General features: G+C 39.1%; 2 protein-coding genes across 5 annotated transcripts; one reads left to right on the plus strand and one right to left on the minus strand.

The window, feature by feature from the left end:
• The first annotated feature begins 1,289 nt into the window (after nucleotides 1-1,289).
• LOC18440596 (mediator of RNA polymerase II transcription subunit 33A) lies at nucleotides 1,290-11,779 on the plus strand. Of its 3 annotated transcripts, none has more exons than XM_088850511.1 (13): nucleotides 1,290-1,851; nucleotides 3,118-3,228; nucleotides 3,523-3,870; nucleotides 4,128-4,435; nucleotides 4,651-4,742; nucleotides 4,853-5,210; nucleotides 5,934-6,144; nucleotides 6,496-6,610; nucleotides 7,150-7,311; nucleotides 7,572-8,262; nucleotides 8,427-8,633; nucleotides 9,099-10,602; nucleotides 11,537-11,779. In XM_088850511.1, the coding sequence occupies exons 1-12, from the start codon at nucleotides 1,583-1,585 to the stop codon at nucleotides 10,208-10,210; spliced, it is 3,984 nt and encodes a 1,327-aa protein (XP_088706637.1). In that variant the 5' UTR covers nucleotides 1,290-1,582; the 3' UTR covers nucleotides 10,211-10,602; nucleotides 11,537-11,779. The 3 variants fall into 3 exon arrangements, with proteins under 3 accessions (XP_088706637.1, XP_088706645.1, XP_088706653.1); XM_088850519.1 differs by having other exon boundaries at nucleotides 6,501-6,610; XM_088850527.1 differs by having other exon boundaries at nucleotides 6,504-6,610.
• Nucleotides 11,780-12,714: 935 nt separating this feature from the next.
• On the minus strand, nucleotides 12,715-16,399 carry MEF18 (mitochondrial editing factor 18). 2 transcript variants are annotated; one of them, XM_088850536.1, is made up of 2 exons: nucleotides 15,820-16,399; nucleotides 12,715-14,766 (listed from the first exon to the last, which is right to left on the minus strand). In XM_088850536.1, exons 1-2 carry the CDS (start codon nucleotides 16,256-16,258, stop codon nucleotides 13,946-13,948), a joined length of 1,260 nt encoding a protein of 419 aa, XP_088706662.1. In that variant the 5' UTR covers nucleotides 16,259-16,399; the 3' UTR covers nucleotides 12,715-13,945. The 2 variants fall into 2 exon arrangements, with proteins under 2 accessions (XP_088706662.1, XP_011625832.2); XM_011627530.3 differs by having other exon boundaries at nucleotides 12,715-16,258.
• Nucleotides 16,400-16,488: the final 89 nt, after the last annotated feature.

A 16,488-nucleotide genomic window follows, 5' to 3' on the forward strand; every position in this document is an offset into this window, starting at 1 on the left:
AGCCAGAACGAGCTCAAGCTAGCCCTTCAAATAATAGGTTCAGGATAGAGCTACCCCTAGCCTGATCCCTTACCCACCCCTAATATTATCTATAAACCCCATTTTATCAAAAGGAAAAAGTTTATATAAGGATGCTACCTTTGTAATGTAGAACTACCGATGCTTTTCAAAAATCCATTGGAAAAGGTAGTTTTAATGTTGAAAAACTTTTTGATTGATCATCGAGATGTATAACTATGAAAAATAAAAAGATTTTAAGTCTTAGAAATAGTCCATTTTACAACATATTATCTACACCATCTATTTTCAATATGTGCATATGTTTATCGATTTACGTGATTTTAATCATTTTTTAAATTTTAAATTTTACAATTAGATATAAAAATAGATTTTGAGATAATCCTAAAAACATTTTACATCAAAATTATATACCATTATAAAATTTGAATGTACACCTTACCTCTACACCTAGGGATGCATCCGTAGGCAAACTGCACCCTTACAAAAAATGGTTAGCAATGGTTTTGTCCATGTGACCATGACCGAGAAGCCTAGTCGAAGTTTACATTGTTGGCAAATGAGTCATAGTTTTTAGTTTTTTTTTTTTAACTTATTTATATTTTTTGGTTTTCTATTTCATTGTATTTTCAATTGACTCGATTCATATTGGCTTATCCAAATCAAAATCCATAAATGGGCGGTCCACCCTACAAATCCATGGTTTAAACCACAAAAAAGTAGGGGTGGCAATGGACTCAAACCTGACCCGGGATCCAAGGGATAGACCCAAGTCTGCATATGGGTCTAAAATTTGGACCCAACAGGTGGCGTCCGGGTTCAAATCTTAGACTTGAACTCTATCCGGGTCCGGCTGTTGATCCAATAACAATTTTCGGGTCCCAATATATAAAATATATTTAACTAAAGACAACGCTTTTAATTTTTTGACTGGGTCCGGGTTCAGGTCCGTTGGTCCGGTAGGTTTTAGAGAGAGAATGAAAAAAAAAAAAAAAGTAAGAGAGTGGTCCTGTAGGTTTTAGAGAGAGAATGAAGGAAGAGAGGCGCAGAAGGAAAGAGAGAGGGAGCTTCGTGGCGGGAAAAATCGGGCCTTAAAATTGACAAGGAATCAAATGAGAGAGAGAGCGAGAAGGATTTTGGATAAGAGTGAGAAAGTCAAAAGATTGCAATCTAAAAGACACGGATGACATTGTCCTTTTACAAATTTCACGAGGCTATTACCGTAATTTTCTCCATTTAAATAATCAACCAGCACCCGGCAACCCACTTGCATACCATCTTTCATTTTTAGAGAGAGAGAGAGAGAGAAAGAGAGAGAATTTCTCTGAATTCTCACACACACACTCTCTACAAATTCAGGTGACGGCTTCCAGCAATTGGAAACCCTAGAATTGTTGAGCTTTACATTCATTTTCTTCATCTGATAATCACAATCCTTGATAACACCATTACCACCCCATTTCTAGAGAGAGAGAGAGAGAGAGAGAGAGAGAGAGAGAGAGAGAGAGAGAGAGGAGGGAGAGAGAATTCCCAGCTCAAAGCACCATATGCTCCAGGGACTGTGATGGGTGCTCCAAAAGATGTATGGGAAAGCATACTTGATGTTACCAAGAGCTCACAGTTGAAGGGGGAGGCTCCTCTCTTGTGGGCTCTCCATGTCTGCAAGCTCCTAAACTCCTCTGCAGTCTCTCTACCGAGTGTTGATCTCGCCCACCTCCTCGTCTCTCACATTTGCTGGTCCAATAATGTTCCCCAGGCCTGGAAATTTCTCGAAGAAGCCATCACTTCAAAGCTTGTTCCGCCAATTGTTGTGCTCTCTCTTCTCTCTTCCAGGTCTCTCTCTTTCTCTCCCCGTTGATTTTAGTCTTTTTATTTGCTTGACCCTGATTGTGACTGTTTATTTCGATACCTGATGTTAATTCTCTGTTGATTGGTTAATGATCTTTTCTTGTGATTGTTTATTTAGTTATTGATGTTAATTCTTTGTTGATTCATTGATTGGTTAGTGAACTTTATTTTTGCTCTGTGATCGGCTTGGATTATGTTGGTTTACTCTCTGCTCTTATTTTTTGAGTAAGTAGTTAGTGTTTAGTGAATTCTTGCGTTCATTTTGCTTTATGGGTTGTTATTCTTGAAAATCATTCTTGAATTGCTGTTGCTTATGACTTTACGTATGGTTCAATATTCTTTCAATTGGACGCCAGAGTATTTGCGATGTTCTTGTAATATATTTTGATATATTGACTTCTTGTCGCTCTCCTTTTTGATTTCTGGATCCCCCAAAGATTGTTGAAGCTCATTTGCTCTGTAATTTAAACAGAAATGGAATTGTGATGCTTGGATCTTGGGTGGAAACGGGTGCTATTTTAGTAGGTAAATTGATGCCTCAGACAGCAAAGAATCATTGTATGCCAAGCTGGCCGAAAAGAACGAAAAAAAGCATTTGCGGCCCCAATTCAATCCCAACTTGATATAGATATCTACCTTGTTTTGATGTTATGAGTTTGAGTAAAGGGGATCATTTGATTTCTTTATGAAATATGACCATTAGGTGAATTGGTTCCTAGAATATTGGAAAAGTAGAATAATAAATGCTGCCCTATGGTTGCATTCCACCAGAAAAAATAGAAAGAAAAGAAATAGAGAGACAGAGAGAGAAGCCATGCCAAGAAAATAATGGGCTAATTCTTTATATTTTTAAGATTCTATTTCCTTGATGTACTATGTGATCTGATATGACCAGTGCATTTGGATGGTATTGATTATCATTATCCAATACTGGTTCAGTTAGACAAAAGATCTTCTTGATTCCAGTTATTCTGTTTCTGTTTGATTGGTTTGACTTTGACTATACCTTAATGAATGTGGTCCAATTTTTGTGTTTCTTCGTAAGCTATCTCTTCAAATGCCAACTTGTATTTGTTTTATGTCTCCCGTTCACAACATAGTGTTCATGGCTGATATTAAAAATGCACTACTTGGCTAACACTAACAGCACACAAATTATTTTCTCATTGTTTTCTTTATTTTTCTTTTCCAGTTATAGAGAACAACATTTTGCACAGTTTTTGTGGACTAAGAGCTTATGTATTATTGCAGGGTGATACCCAGCCGATGTTTCCATCCTGAGGCGTATAGATTGTATATTGAACTCCTCAAGAGGCATTCCTTCTCATTTTCATCTCAATTTAATGGTCCCCATTATCTTAAGTGAGTGCAAAATTGTGTCTGCTTTGTCTTAGGGAGTGCATATAGTACTTGTTTTTGCATGAGTATTTTCTTTTATTTTTGGATTGTCTTTGCTTTTAATTAACTATTTCTATAATAAAAAGCTAGATAATCAAGTGCCCATTTATTAAAATTAAAAATAATTTTAATACTAGCTATACAATTGTGCATCAAACTTCTATGAATTGCACAGAGGAAAATTTTCAGGTTATTGTTGCTTTGGTGGCTTTATTTTGTACTAATAACACAACTTTGACTTTTCTATGCCATACCCAGGCTCTTAAAATCTGTTGATGATGCTCTTCATCTCTCCCAGACGTATGGTATTCAAGCTGCGGGACTAGGTGAAGTGGTAGTTGAATTTGTTTTCACGGTTGTTTCTCTGTTGCTTGATGCAATATTGGAAGATGAGGGTTTGCTAGACCTCAAGTTAGATAAAAGGTTCACACCAACCATTGCGCAACAAGATATTATGGAGATTGATGTAGAAAGCATTGATGGGAGAAGAAGAGATTATTGTGAAAAACTAAGGAAACTTAATACATCACTTACCATTGAGCTGATTGGACAGTTTTTGCAACATAGACTCACTTCAAGCTTACTTCGCTTGGCATGTCAAAACATGTAATAATTTGCCTTTTGCACTTTCCTTCTTGGTATAGTTCTTCATCTTATTTTATGTAGGCATGCTTTAATGATGGTTAACATTTTCATTATCTATTATTTCCATGTCATCAGTCCATCTTCTTCGGTTTACTTATACATCCTTGTTGTAGTTTTATTATTGATTTCGTGTGCAAAGTACATAACATCAACCTTTAGAATCTGAATTGATTGGCTTGTTAAAGTTCTTGAATTGTAGTTTCTTTCTTATGTTGTAGGCCTATGCATTGGGGAGGTTTCATTCAGCGCTTGCAACTATTAGAGTCAAAAACGTCATCATTGAGGAATATAGCACCTGGGACTATTTCTCTGTTGTCTGCATATGCACAGAGGATCTTTGATAGAGAATTTAAACCCAGTCAACACCAGGCAACCCCTGCACTTATCGACTCCGGTCCTCTAATATCTTCTGGTCATGGCCATGGGGCTAGTCGATCTGCACTTTGGATTCCTATAGATCTATTCTTGGAAGATGCTATGGATGGATCTCAAGTTGCAGCTACATGTGCCATTGAAATTCTTGCTGGTAAACCATTCAGGATGATTCACACTCTTGCTTGTATTTGATTAGGAGGAAACTGTTCTGCAACTGACAATGGTAGACCATAATCATTTGTATTACAGTCGGCTTTCCCTTTCATTATTTTATAAGGTTTGGAACTTCTGAATGACATTCAGTGCGAGAGAAAGTTTAATTCTGTGCAAATGTCTCATGGGGTAGGTTTGAATGGTCTCTTACAGATTTGGTGAAGTCCCTCCAAGCTGTCAATGGGGCCACATGGCATGAGACATTCTTAGTTTTGTGGATGGCTGCTCTTCGACTTGTGCAGAGGGTAAGCAATGAGGGAGAGGGAGGAGGGACCTCAATTGACCGCATTGATTTGATCTTTATGAATACATTTCTTGATTTTTTTTTTGTCATTGCTTTTTCCATTTCTTGTAGGAAAGAGATCCTATCGAGGGTCCTGTTCCTCGCCTTGATGCACGTTTGTGCATCTTATTATCAATCACCACACTTGCTATAGTTGACATCATTGAGGAAGAGGAGGAACTTCTTAATGGAAATGTAGAAACCAACTCCAATGTTCTAAGAAAAGAAAAAGTTGTTGGGAAGCGCCGTAGAGATTTGATCACTTGCTTGCAAATGCTAGGAGATTTTGAGGGCCTGCTTGCACCCCCTCAATCTGTAGTTTGTGTTGCCAATCAAGCCGCTGCAAAAGCAATGATGTTTGTATCAGGCCTTAAAGTTGGGAGTGGGTACTTTGATGGCATTAGCGTGAATGACATGCCAGTCAATTGTGGTAAGTAATACCTCAAATGCTCCCCAAGTGAACCTTGATTCATCTTTTGGGATATGCAATTTTTGGTTTGTCTTTTTATGTATAATTAATGCTACTTTTGGATTTCTTATTTTAGATTAACTACGCTTTGGTCATTTATAGAATACATGAGCACTTTGTTCATTTGAGAGAAGGAGATCGAGAGTGAGGATGTATTTTAGGGGGTGAGCATTTAATGTAGTTGTTGTTCGTTGGGCATTTATAGAGATGATTGAGGCCTAATTAATGCTAATTTTGGATTTCTTATTTTAGATTAACTACATTTGGTCATTTATAGAATACATGAGCACTTCGTTCATTTGAGAAAAGGAGATGGAGAGTGAGGATGTATTTTAGAGGGTGAGCATTTAATGTAATTGTTGTTCTTTGGGCATTTATAGAGATGGTTGAGGCCTAAGTGATACAAATTTGGTTCTCTGATTTTTATTAAGGATTTGTGACTTTAAGATAATGTGGACTGCAACTATTTCCAAAATGGTACATACCTTGAAATGAGGCCAAAATTTGACAATTCTGGATTTGGCCGCAAGTAGTGCTCAGCCATGCATATGTTGCCTTTCCATTTCTCGTATTCCTTTATTTTTTTCAATTTTGTTTGGACTAATGCTATAAATGGTTTTTATTGTTACTGCTTCCCTTATTCAGTCTACAAAAGATACTAAATTTGAAAAAATCACTTGGCAGCTGGAAACATGCGGCATCTGATTGTGGAGGCTTGCATTGCGAGAAATTTATTAGACACATCAGTGTATTATTGGCCTGGCTATGTTAAGGGGCACATGAATCAAATATCTCATACTATGCCTGGCCAAATGCCTGGTTGGTCTGCTTTGATGAAGGGGGCTCCATTAACCCAGTTAATGGTGAATGCTTTGGTGTCCACTCCTGCTTCAAGGTATATTTCTACATTATTTCCGGGCTTTTTGTTCTAAACTATCAAACAAGATGGATATTTTATATGAGGTTTGGTTAAAGTGTTTGCTTCTCTTTTTCTGGATGGGTCACTTCTAGGTTTGCAAGTAAATTCAACGAAAGGCAATTATAAACTTCATCTTTCAGTATAAGTGGGGAGATGTAGTGTCTCTTTAAGTGACTGAATACTTACTTTCTTAAGACAGCAATGTCCTTCCTAGTGTTCTCATCTTGGTGCATATCTTAGTTCTTTTCTAAGTTCATATATGTTTAGATGTTCCTCTCAAATTTACTCAGGGGAAACCCACTGAATTGCTCATGGATTTTATGGAAGTTTAGCAGAGCTCGAGAAAATATCTGACATTGCAATCAGCGGGTCGGACGATGATAGGATATCTGCTGCAATGATTCTTTGTGGAGCTTCCTTAATTCGTGGTTGGAACATTCAGGTAATAGGAGAGTTCTTCTGGCACACAGAAAGTCATAAACTAATTATACTGGTTTTGATTTGGTTTGCATATTTTAAACTTTTGAAGATAATGTTCAAAACTTAAAATTTTAGTACAGTTTGGGATGGGGAATAAAATTACCAGCATTAGTACTTTATGACTATTTTTCGGAAACAGAAAATTATTCAATATATCTTACACTGAAGATCAGCTTATCTATGAATATGTTTCTGAAAAATACTTTGTAAAAATCCATAGTCTATTAGGTTGTCACCTTCCATTTCAATCATGGACGATAATGGATAAAAACCGAGACTAGCGATTGGGTTCACGTCCAGTCCTCGTTTGTCCCTCTTCCATCTCTGTCCATGATTTCTCTGAACTGTGTTACTCTGATTCTTTTATGGATAGTCCATTGGATTATAATGTACATTTTGTTATGTCATATGGGGCTGTTGCATTTCTCACCTCTTTCATCCTCATTCCTTCTGTATTTAGTGTTCAAAAGTTCTCTTAGTGACTTTATATACTTTTTGCAGGAACATGCTGTTCGTTTAGTTGTTAGATTGCTCTCACCCCCTGCCCCAGCAGATTACTGTGGAAATGAGAGTCATCTCATTGCCTCTGGTCCTTTGCTGTACTGTGTGCTTACTGGAATTGCCTCTGTGGACAGTGTTCATGTTTTCTCACTACATGGCATGGTGGGTTCAGCTTCTCTGGTTAAATACATTAAAATTTTGTGATAGTTTGTTTAAAAGTTATTCGATATTTCTAGACCGTTGAACATCTCCCTCCCTCCCTCTCTCTCTCTCACCGTGGGGTAAACTTCTCTGGTTAGATACATTACTTAACTCTCGGTTAGTTTGTTAACAAAATTATTCGATATTTCTAAAATCTCTCTCTCTCTCATTCACTGTTGTGGACTTCTTGCTTAATCATATTCATGACCATCTTTTGCTAGGTTCCTGAACTGGCTGGTACATTGATGCCAATATGCGAGGCCTTTGGTTCTTGTGCGCCTTCTATAACATGGAGACTAAGCACTGGTGAACAAATTTCTGTTCATATGGTGTTCTCAACTGCATTTATTTTGCTCTTGAGGCTTTGGAGGTTCAATCGCCCACCTCTTGAGCATACTGCATTGGGTAAGGGTGCTCCTGTTGGATCCCAACTCACCCCGGAGTATCTCCTCCTTGTTCGAAATTCTCAATTGGCTTCCTCTGGCAAAGATAGAAACAATAATCCACGTGAGCAATTCCGGATTCGAAGGCTCTCAACTACAGGAAATCCACCAAACACGCAACCAATTTTTGTGGATTCATTTCCTAAGTTGAAGATTTGGTATAGGCAGCATCAGGCTTGTATAGCTTCAACTCTTTCTGGTCTTGTGCGTGGTACACCAGTTCATCAGATAGTAGATGCACTTCTAAACATGGTGTTCAGAAAACTAAATAAAGGAGGGAATCAGTCTATAACCCCTGTAACATCTGGTAGCAGTAGTATTAGTAGTTCTTCGGGTCCTGGAGGTGAAGATCTCTCACAAAAGCCAATGCTTCCCGCTTGGGAGATCTTAGAAGCTGTTCCGTTTGTCGTCGATGCAGCTCTGACTGCTTGTTCTCATGGACGTTTGTCACCGCGTGAATTGGCTACAGGTTAGTGATTACAATTTTCCTTGGTTTCAAAATGACTGGTCCTGATTCCAAGATTGGGTTATTATGATGGTTCTTGTAATTTTCCCACCATATATAAAAATACTTGTGAGACGTATTTCAAATATGACTGGTCTCTAGCCTCTAATGCTTAATTGGATTTGCAGGCCTTAAAGACATTGTTGACTTCCTTCCAGCTTCCGTAGCAACTATGGTGATCTACTTTTGTTCGGAGGTGACGCGTGGTGTTTGGAAGCCTGCTTCTATGAATGGAACTGATTGGCCTAGCCCTGCTGCGAACCTGTCCACTGTTGAAGCTGAGCTGAAGAAGATTGTTGGTACCACTGGTGTTGATGTTCCAAGTCCTGTCGCTGGTATGCTCTCACAGGTTATCATCTTTATGTTTTTATAATGAATATCCACTAATGAAAATCTTTTAAGGAATATGATGGAAACCTTTTATTTTGTTTCATTGTTTTTTTCTCTTGTAAATTGGACTGACACCAAAATGAGATAACCTTGAATGGTTTCCATGGATGTTTTTATTTTGTTTGTATTGAAACTGTTCTGTCTCACACATTTTTCTCAACATTATGCATGCACCTAGACACACTCTGGCACACTGATTTCAGCACATCTTCTCTTCTCACTGTTTGTTCCTTACCGAATCTTTTCTTACTGGTTCTTAGCTCAACTTAAGATTCTTTCTAATTGAGGTAAACTTGTTCCCTTATGCAAATGTTTAACCTACAACAAGGGACTGTCTTCTTTATCCATGGTTGCTCCGATAGGGATTGACATGATTTGCTTAATATTAACAAATATGATTTTGATTTCAGGTAGCAATTCTTCATCCACACTTCCCTTGCCTCTAGCTGCCTTTGTGAGCCTCACCATAACCTTCAAGCTTGACAAAGCCTCCGAATGCTTCCTCAACCTCGCAGGTCCTGCACTCGAGAACCTTGCCGCTGGCTGCCCATGGCCGAGCATGCCCATTGTTGCTGCCCTCTGGACTCAAAAAGTCAAGCGATGGAATGATTTCCTCACTTTCTCGGCATCACGAACAGTCTTCCAACAATGCAACAATGCTGTCTCTCAGCTCCTCAAGAGCTGCTTTTATGCCACTATAGGCCCCTCTAATGCCCCATTATCAACCAACGGTGGGGTCGGAAGCCTTCTTGGCCATGGCTTTGGATCCCACTCTCCTAATGGCCTCTCACCTGTGGCTCCCGGTATCCTCTACCTTCGAATTTATCGATCCATCCATGACATCATGTTTGTGACCCAAGAGATACTATCCCTTGTGATATCCTCTGTTGAGGATATAGCAACTAATGGTATGGATAGGGAGGGAATGGCTAAGCTGAGCAAGGCCAAGTACGGGATGAGATATGGACAACTCTCTTTTGGAATGGCAATGGTGAGAGTGAAGCAAGCTGCCGCATTGGGGGCTTCATTGCTCTCCCTATCAGGGGGCTCAGGTTTGGTTCAAATGCTTTTCCAAGAGACTCTACCCACTTGGTTCTTGTCGGGAGAGCCTTCAGTTCAAAAGAAGAGCGAGGGAAAGGCTGGACTCTTGATGGGTTATGCTCTTGCTTACTTTGTTGTGTTGTGTGGGGCTTTCACTTGGGGGATTGATTCTCGATCGGTTTTGATGAGGCGAAAGAGAGTAATTGGGAGCCACATGGAGTTTTTGGCTGGCATTCTTGATGGAAAGATCTCTGTTGGATGTGATAGGGCCACTTCGAGAGCTTATGTATCTGCTTTTGTGGGTTTGGTTGTAAGTTGTGTGCCAAAATGGGTGGTTGAAGTGGAGCTTGAAACCTTGAAGAGATTGAGCCGAGGGCTTAGACTATGGAATGAGAACGAGCTTGCTCTTGCCCTATTGGAGAGAGGGGGATTCAGGGCCATGGGTGCAGCTGCGGAATTGATTATGGGGTATCAGGTGTGACTTTTGTTTCGATTATCGGGAACAAGCCCATACTGATCATTCTGCATTAAAATTAGATGGATACGTGTGGAATGGGTATCAAGCAAGTGGAGATCATTTCTGAAAGTTGGACATCTCGGAATGGGTATCAAGCAAGTAGATATTAATTCTGAATTGCAGTTGAAAATCTGTGTGTGTGTGTGTGGAATCGGCAACCTTTTGCGTTCCCTGAAACATTATGAAAAGAGGTCATCGGATGTGATCTAGTTCAGATGGAATACCTGTTAATGTGTACAGTAGGTGCGCTAACATGCTTTACACTTGCAAGGACACATGACTTGCCAAAGTAGTTGTGCATTACCAAGTGCGACCTCTGATTCAAATAGCAATGGCTTCTTGTATCATATATGCAGGTAGAGATTTTCCTAGGCTTTGGCTTAACTTCCAAATGCGTGTTTCCACTTGACATTTTTATAGTTGGTGGTTTTGCCATTTCTTTGATTAATCTTTATTGCTTTTGAACTTAGTTTCAAAGCTGCAGCTATTAACAAAAGCAAAAGTTTTTTGGTACTGCCACCAGTTAGAATGCAGTGGAGTGACTTTGACAATTTTACGTGACATGGACTAGTACGTCCTTGGTTTTTTTGCACGTTTCAACACATCAAGGTCATGAGGTCATGACATCTGTGTCTGACAAATTTCAAAACCCAGACACTTCTTGACCTTTCTTCTTGAACTCTTTTGATAGAAGTTCTTAATGTCACATGAAATGCCACCTTCCGCTTTTTCAAATGGTGTGAAGACGTCCCTTGTTTGAAAGGTGAATTTCAATATTGGCATTTTGGATTCGTACACCCGTGTCAGTCATCGGCACATGTATTTGTGTCTATGTAACACAACCTCTGGTACACATTGCTTAGAATTGCCCGGGTGACAAGCCCTCTCATACGGGTGTTGGTGTCGGAGATGTGTTAATTGGGGCTTGTAGTTTTGCTCGAAAGTAATGTTAATTTTGTAAGTCCTTTAAAGCAAGTCACCTGTCTACTCCCTTTTAGCTGTCATGGTCATGTTTGCAGTATGGTTGGGTTTCATTATAAGTTTATGAATGTAATTTTTACATGTACTTGTCTGGGAACTGTACTTATCTGAATGTTGAAACTACTCTCTCTCTCTGTGAGTGTAGCACAAGACCGATAATTGCATGTTTTTTTATGTTCAGTCCCAATTGTTTTTTGCTGCATCTGATGTTTCCTCTTTTATGTTCAGTTCCAATTGTTTTTGCGCTGTCAGATGTTCCCTCTTTTAACTCTTCTTTCCATTACTTATTATTTCCATTTTCTTTTGCAGTTTTCATGCCACGCATTGTCTCTGGGGCGACGATTATTGAAAAGAGTTGTAATTTATGTGAATTTGGGTTGCCATAGAATTACATAATGAGTTATGCTCTAGAAAATCTTGGTTTTTAATTGAATCTTTTGCATTCGAAAGCGTGAAGTTTGTATTCGTGATTTTTGAAAATCAAGGATATTGGAGTTGCTATTACCTTTGTAACGCTTCACAGTAATCAACATTTCCATCCATGTTTAAAAATCACCAATCCGGATTGGGAATGCCCAAGAACATTTTGGTCCTTGAGATGAATAGATTATTCATGTCGGTAATATATACTACATAAATTAATGACTGAATTGGTTATTTATTTAGTTATTATGTAATCGCTGCGGTTTGTATAGAGCCGAGGTTCTAAACAATCAAAGTAAAGTCGCTTTCAAATAGTGTAGAGAAATATAGTTTCAATACTGAAAATCTTTGTGATAGCTTTAAAATATATTTTTATATTCAATTATAAAATTTAAAACTTCAAAATCTTGAAAATTGATGGTTCTAAAAATGCAGTACAAGATGTACTATTTTCAAAACTTGAAATCCATTTTTTTTCTCATGCACATGCATCTTGATGTTGAGATGATCAATTTGAAGATACTTGTTGATGTCGAGATGATCAATTTGAAGATACTTGGGTATTGAAATAACCTCTTCTAATGAAATTTTTGAGATGAGCTCTAATTTGATTGTTTAGAGCTCTATATAAATTTTTCCCATATATAATACATTGAATTAATAATGAATGGTTTTATTTTTTATTTTAAACTTCAAAAGAAAAATATAGGCTGTATTTTTTATTTTAAACATTAAAAGAAAATGGGAGGGTTTCGATTATCTGTCCTCGCTGTTTTAACCGCAAGGCCTAATAGATGAAACACTTCCAGGTTTCTTGTTGAGGTTCCTATGTTTTATATTGGGTGAAGTTTGAATAAGTAAGAGCGCATCTCTAAATCTTTCCGTTCCTATGTTTTATATTGGGTGAAGTTTGAATAAGCATGAGCGCATCTCTAAATCTTTCCAAAAGATGCAGTTTTGGTGCGAAAAATCTTATGATGGCATAAAAATCTATTTTCACTTTTAATTTTGATGGCATGAAAATATATTTTCACTCTTAATTAAAAGACTCAAATCTCCGAAAATGATGTTGAACATATCTATATATAATTCAAAAATTCTGAAAATGATACATGCTATTTTAAGAACTAGAAATCTTGTTTTCCGTTTTCATATTCATACATCTCCATCAAATGTAGAATAACTTTTTCAAGTTGATTTTTGAGGTGCACCTAAACTTTTTCATTATATATGTTTCTCTCTCTTCCTCCAAATCATCTCCCTCACATTGCCCTTCCTCACCAAAAATGCCCCACTGCTTATTCTCTCTCCTTTCTCACGCTATGCTCGGTCTCTCCCAATTGTGCCACCGGTGTCATTCTCGAAAATGCAGAAAACCGGATTGCAGGGGACTAAAGGAATCCATAGAATTTGATTTACGGTTGCAGGGTGAGGAAAAAATGAAGCTTTCTTTGAGTATTGATGGTTTGCCAATGAAAGGTGGTGCGCAGCTTAGGGCTGATTATGACTTTTTACAGTATGAGCTCAAGAAAATGGTGCCTCCTAATGGGAAGGCCGTGTTGCTTTGTAGGGCTCCCTATGGTTGCCTGTTTCAAAGTTGGAGGCTGAGCCAAGTATATGAACCCATAAGAGGCTCTAGCTACTCCCATCTGCCTCACCAATTCCGAACAGCTCAAAGCATGAGCTAACGACCAACCAAGTTCATATGATTCAAAAGTGATACAAAATTTGATGACTTGGTTGCGGAATAGGGGGTCATTTGGATTCGGTATGGTTCCGGATTAAAAGCCCCAAAAATAGCGAGAAATCTTCCAAGATCTCCCTCCCCCGTCTTTATCTCTGTGTAACTTTGCCGATAGGTTCAAGCTCAGCTGATTCTGTGGCTCACTTGGGCTTAGGACCCTGGTTAGTCCGAGCACAAGTCCTTGCTCTGAAATGCCTATTCATGCCACATCCACATCAAAGCCAAAAGGAACATGCTTGGGCCAAGTTGAACCAATCTACACAAAAACTCTAAGCTAACCACTTCCGATCAGCCAGCCACATATCCATAAGATAGGCAATCGAAAGAAGCCAATATATTCAGCCTAAGGAATGGCAAGATAGCTTATGTGGTCCACGTTATTTCAATGATTTCATGACTGAATGTAAGCATCAGATGGACAAATGAGCTCATCTGAGCTTATTTGTCCAATTCAAGTGACCCATGATCAGAAATAAGTCAATGGGTCGGCCAAAAGGCTCAAGCCACAAGATGAGCCGTATTGAAGCAACCCATTTATGCAATCGCACCCATCACAGCACACCGCTACATCCTGTCAATTTCCTCACGCCCTTTGCCCGCATAGCTTCCCTTATATTGGATGCATCACACCATCTTCCTGCCTCTGCATAAATATTTGACAACAATACATGGCCACCACCATGGTTAGGCTCCAAGTCAACCAAGTGTTGGGCCACTCGCTCTCCTATCTTGACATTTCCACGAGTCCTGCATGAAGCCAACATGGTCCCCCATATCACAACATCAGCATCCATAGGCATGCCATTGATGAGCTCTTCGGCCTCCTCCAAGAGCCCTGCTCGACCAAAGATGTCCACCATGCACCCGTAATGCTTTATATTAGGCTCAATTTCATATTTACTTCTCATTCGAGAGAAAATTTGACGCCCCAAATCGACAAACCCGGCATGGCTGCATGCACTCAAGACCCCGATAAAGGTTATTGAGTTGGGTCTAAGATGAGTTTTCTCTAAGTCCGAAAAGATGCTTAAGGATCTATCTGCATGGCCATGCATAGCCAATCCCATTATCATAGCATTCCATGGTGAGACATCATGACTTATGCCTTTAATTTGATAGAAAACTTCCAATGCATGCATAATGTCCCCACACTTTGCGTACATGTCGATAAGCCCGGCAGCAAGATTCTCATTAAATGAGATTGAATTTTTGTTTATGTATTCATGAGCCAATCTACCTCTCTCAAGATCACCCAAATTAGCTATCGCAGATAGGACGCTCACCATTGTTACTTCATTTGGTTGAATGCCCTCTGATTTCATATCCTCGAAGAGTTTCAGTGCCATTTCAAAAGGACCAAATTGAGAATAACCTGCAATCAAAGAGCTCCATGTGAACACATCTCTCTCGGGCATCATATAAAAAATCTGATGAGCATAGTCTAGCATTTCATTTTTCACATATCCTGCTAAAAGAGCATTCCAAGATGAGATGCTTTGCTTTGGACCCAACTCAAATTGAAGGCGAGCAAGGGCCATCTGCCGTTGAGATGCATACATATGGATAATCGTCGTGTGCAAAAATACAAAGGAATCAAGTCCAATTTTTGTGAGCATAGCATGGAGTTGCTTCGCTTCAATGAGCCTTGCTAAATTCCCACAACTAGAGAGCAAATTCGAAAAGAGGACTTCATTGGGCCTCATTCCAGCCCTCCCCATTTCATGAAAGACCTCCAGGGCTTCATTGAACTGGCCCGATAACAAATACCCATCTATCATTACACCCCAAGAGACCACATCTCTTTCAGGGATTCTATCGAACACTTGTTTCGCTTCGTTGAGAAAACCCAATTTTGCAAACCCATTAAGAATCACATTCCACGTAACAATATTTGGTTCCAGGATCTCCTCGAATAACCGACAAGCTTCTTCCAAATGCTCAGACAAGGCATACATGTGAACCAAGTTAGTGGAGATGAGGACACGCCCTTCGAACCCACTTTTAAGGGAGAGAGCGTGAATTCCCCTGCCTTCTCTGGCTTTTTGGAGGTGAGAGAAAGCTGAGACTATGCTAGAGAGAGTGACCTCATTCGGTGTGACACAAACAACCCTCATTTGGTTGAACAAGGCCAATGCATCACTGTAACGATCAGTTTGTACACAACCCATGATCATGGTTGTCCAAGAAACACAATCTCTTTCAGGCATTTCATGAAACAATTCTCGTGCCTCCTCAGAAAGGCCCAATCTCACATACGCAACAATCATTATATTCCATGAAACAAAATTAAGAGCAAAACCCAAATCAAAAAGCCTACGAGAACCCTCAATATCACTGAATTTAGCATACATATGAATTAGACCGTTATAAACAAATGGGTTTGAATCAAAGTTTGATTTAATAACAACTGAATGCATTTGTTTACCTTCTTGGATTGCTTGGAGAATTGAACAAGCTTTAATGGGGTACACAAACGTGAACTTATCGAATTTAATTGGGGTTTTCTTGGGTATGTCAGAGAAAAGGTAGAGAGAGGAAGAGGGGAGGTTATGGTGAAGATAGGCTTTGATGATGGTGTTGAAGGTGTAAGTGTCAGGTTGTGGGATGTGAGAGAAAATCAGAAAGGCGTATTGGAGTGCGTTACAAATGGAGAAAGCACAGTGTTCTATGAACTTGCTCAGTGCAAAAGGATCATTTGCAAGACCATTTGTGATGAATTGGGCATGGGTTTGGGTGATTTGGGCCTTGTTTTTGCAGAGTTTCATGGTGGTCTCAATGTGAGAAATCGATGAAATTAGTCTGGTTTTTTGGTGAAATAGTGTGAAGGCTCTGAGGAGAGAAATGCGTCTTGTGGCATTTTTCATGAGTACACGATTTCTTCAGAGAGATGGGAGGGAGTATTTCAGTTGAATTTCGAGAGAGAGAGATGAGAGTTGGGGAGAAAACAAGGGGTATTTTAGTCATACATTTGAAACCGTCTAGCAAAGATCCGTTCTGTGATGCGTGAAGTAAACGAATTGGTTTCCTTTAATTTTTATATGACTAAACTACCCTTGTCATCTTCCAAGTACAGTATGATGCTCAGTGCCATCCC

Source organism: Amborella trichopoda, chromosome 1, assembly GCF_054954075.1.
Source record: "Amborella trichopoda isolate Santa Cruz 75 chromosome 1, AtrichopodaSantaCruz75HAP2 v2.0, whole genome shotgun sequence".
Taxonomy (NCBI): Eukaryota; Viridiplantae; Streptophyta; class Magnoliopsida; order Amborellales; family Amborellaceae; genus Amborella; species Amborella trichopoda.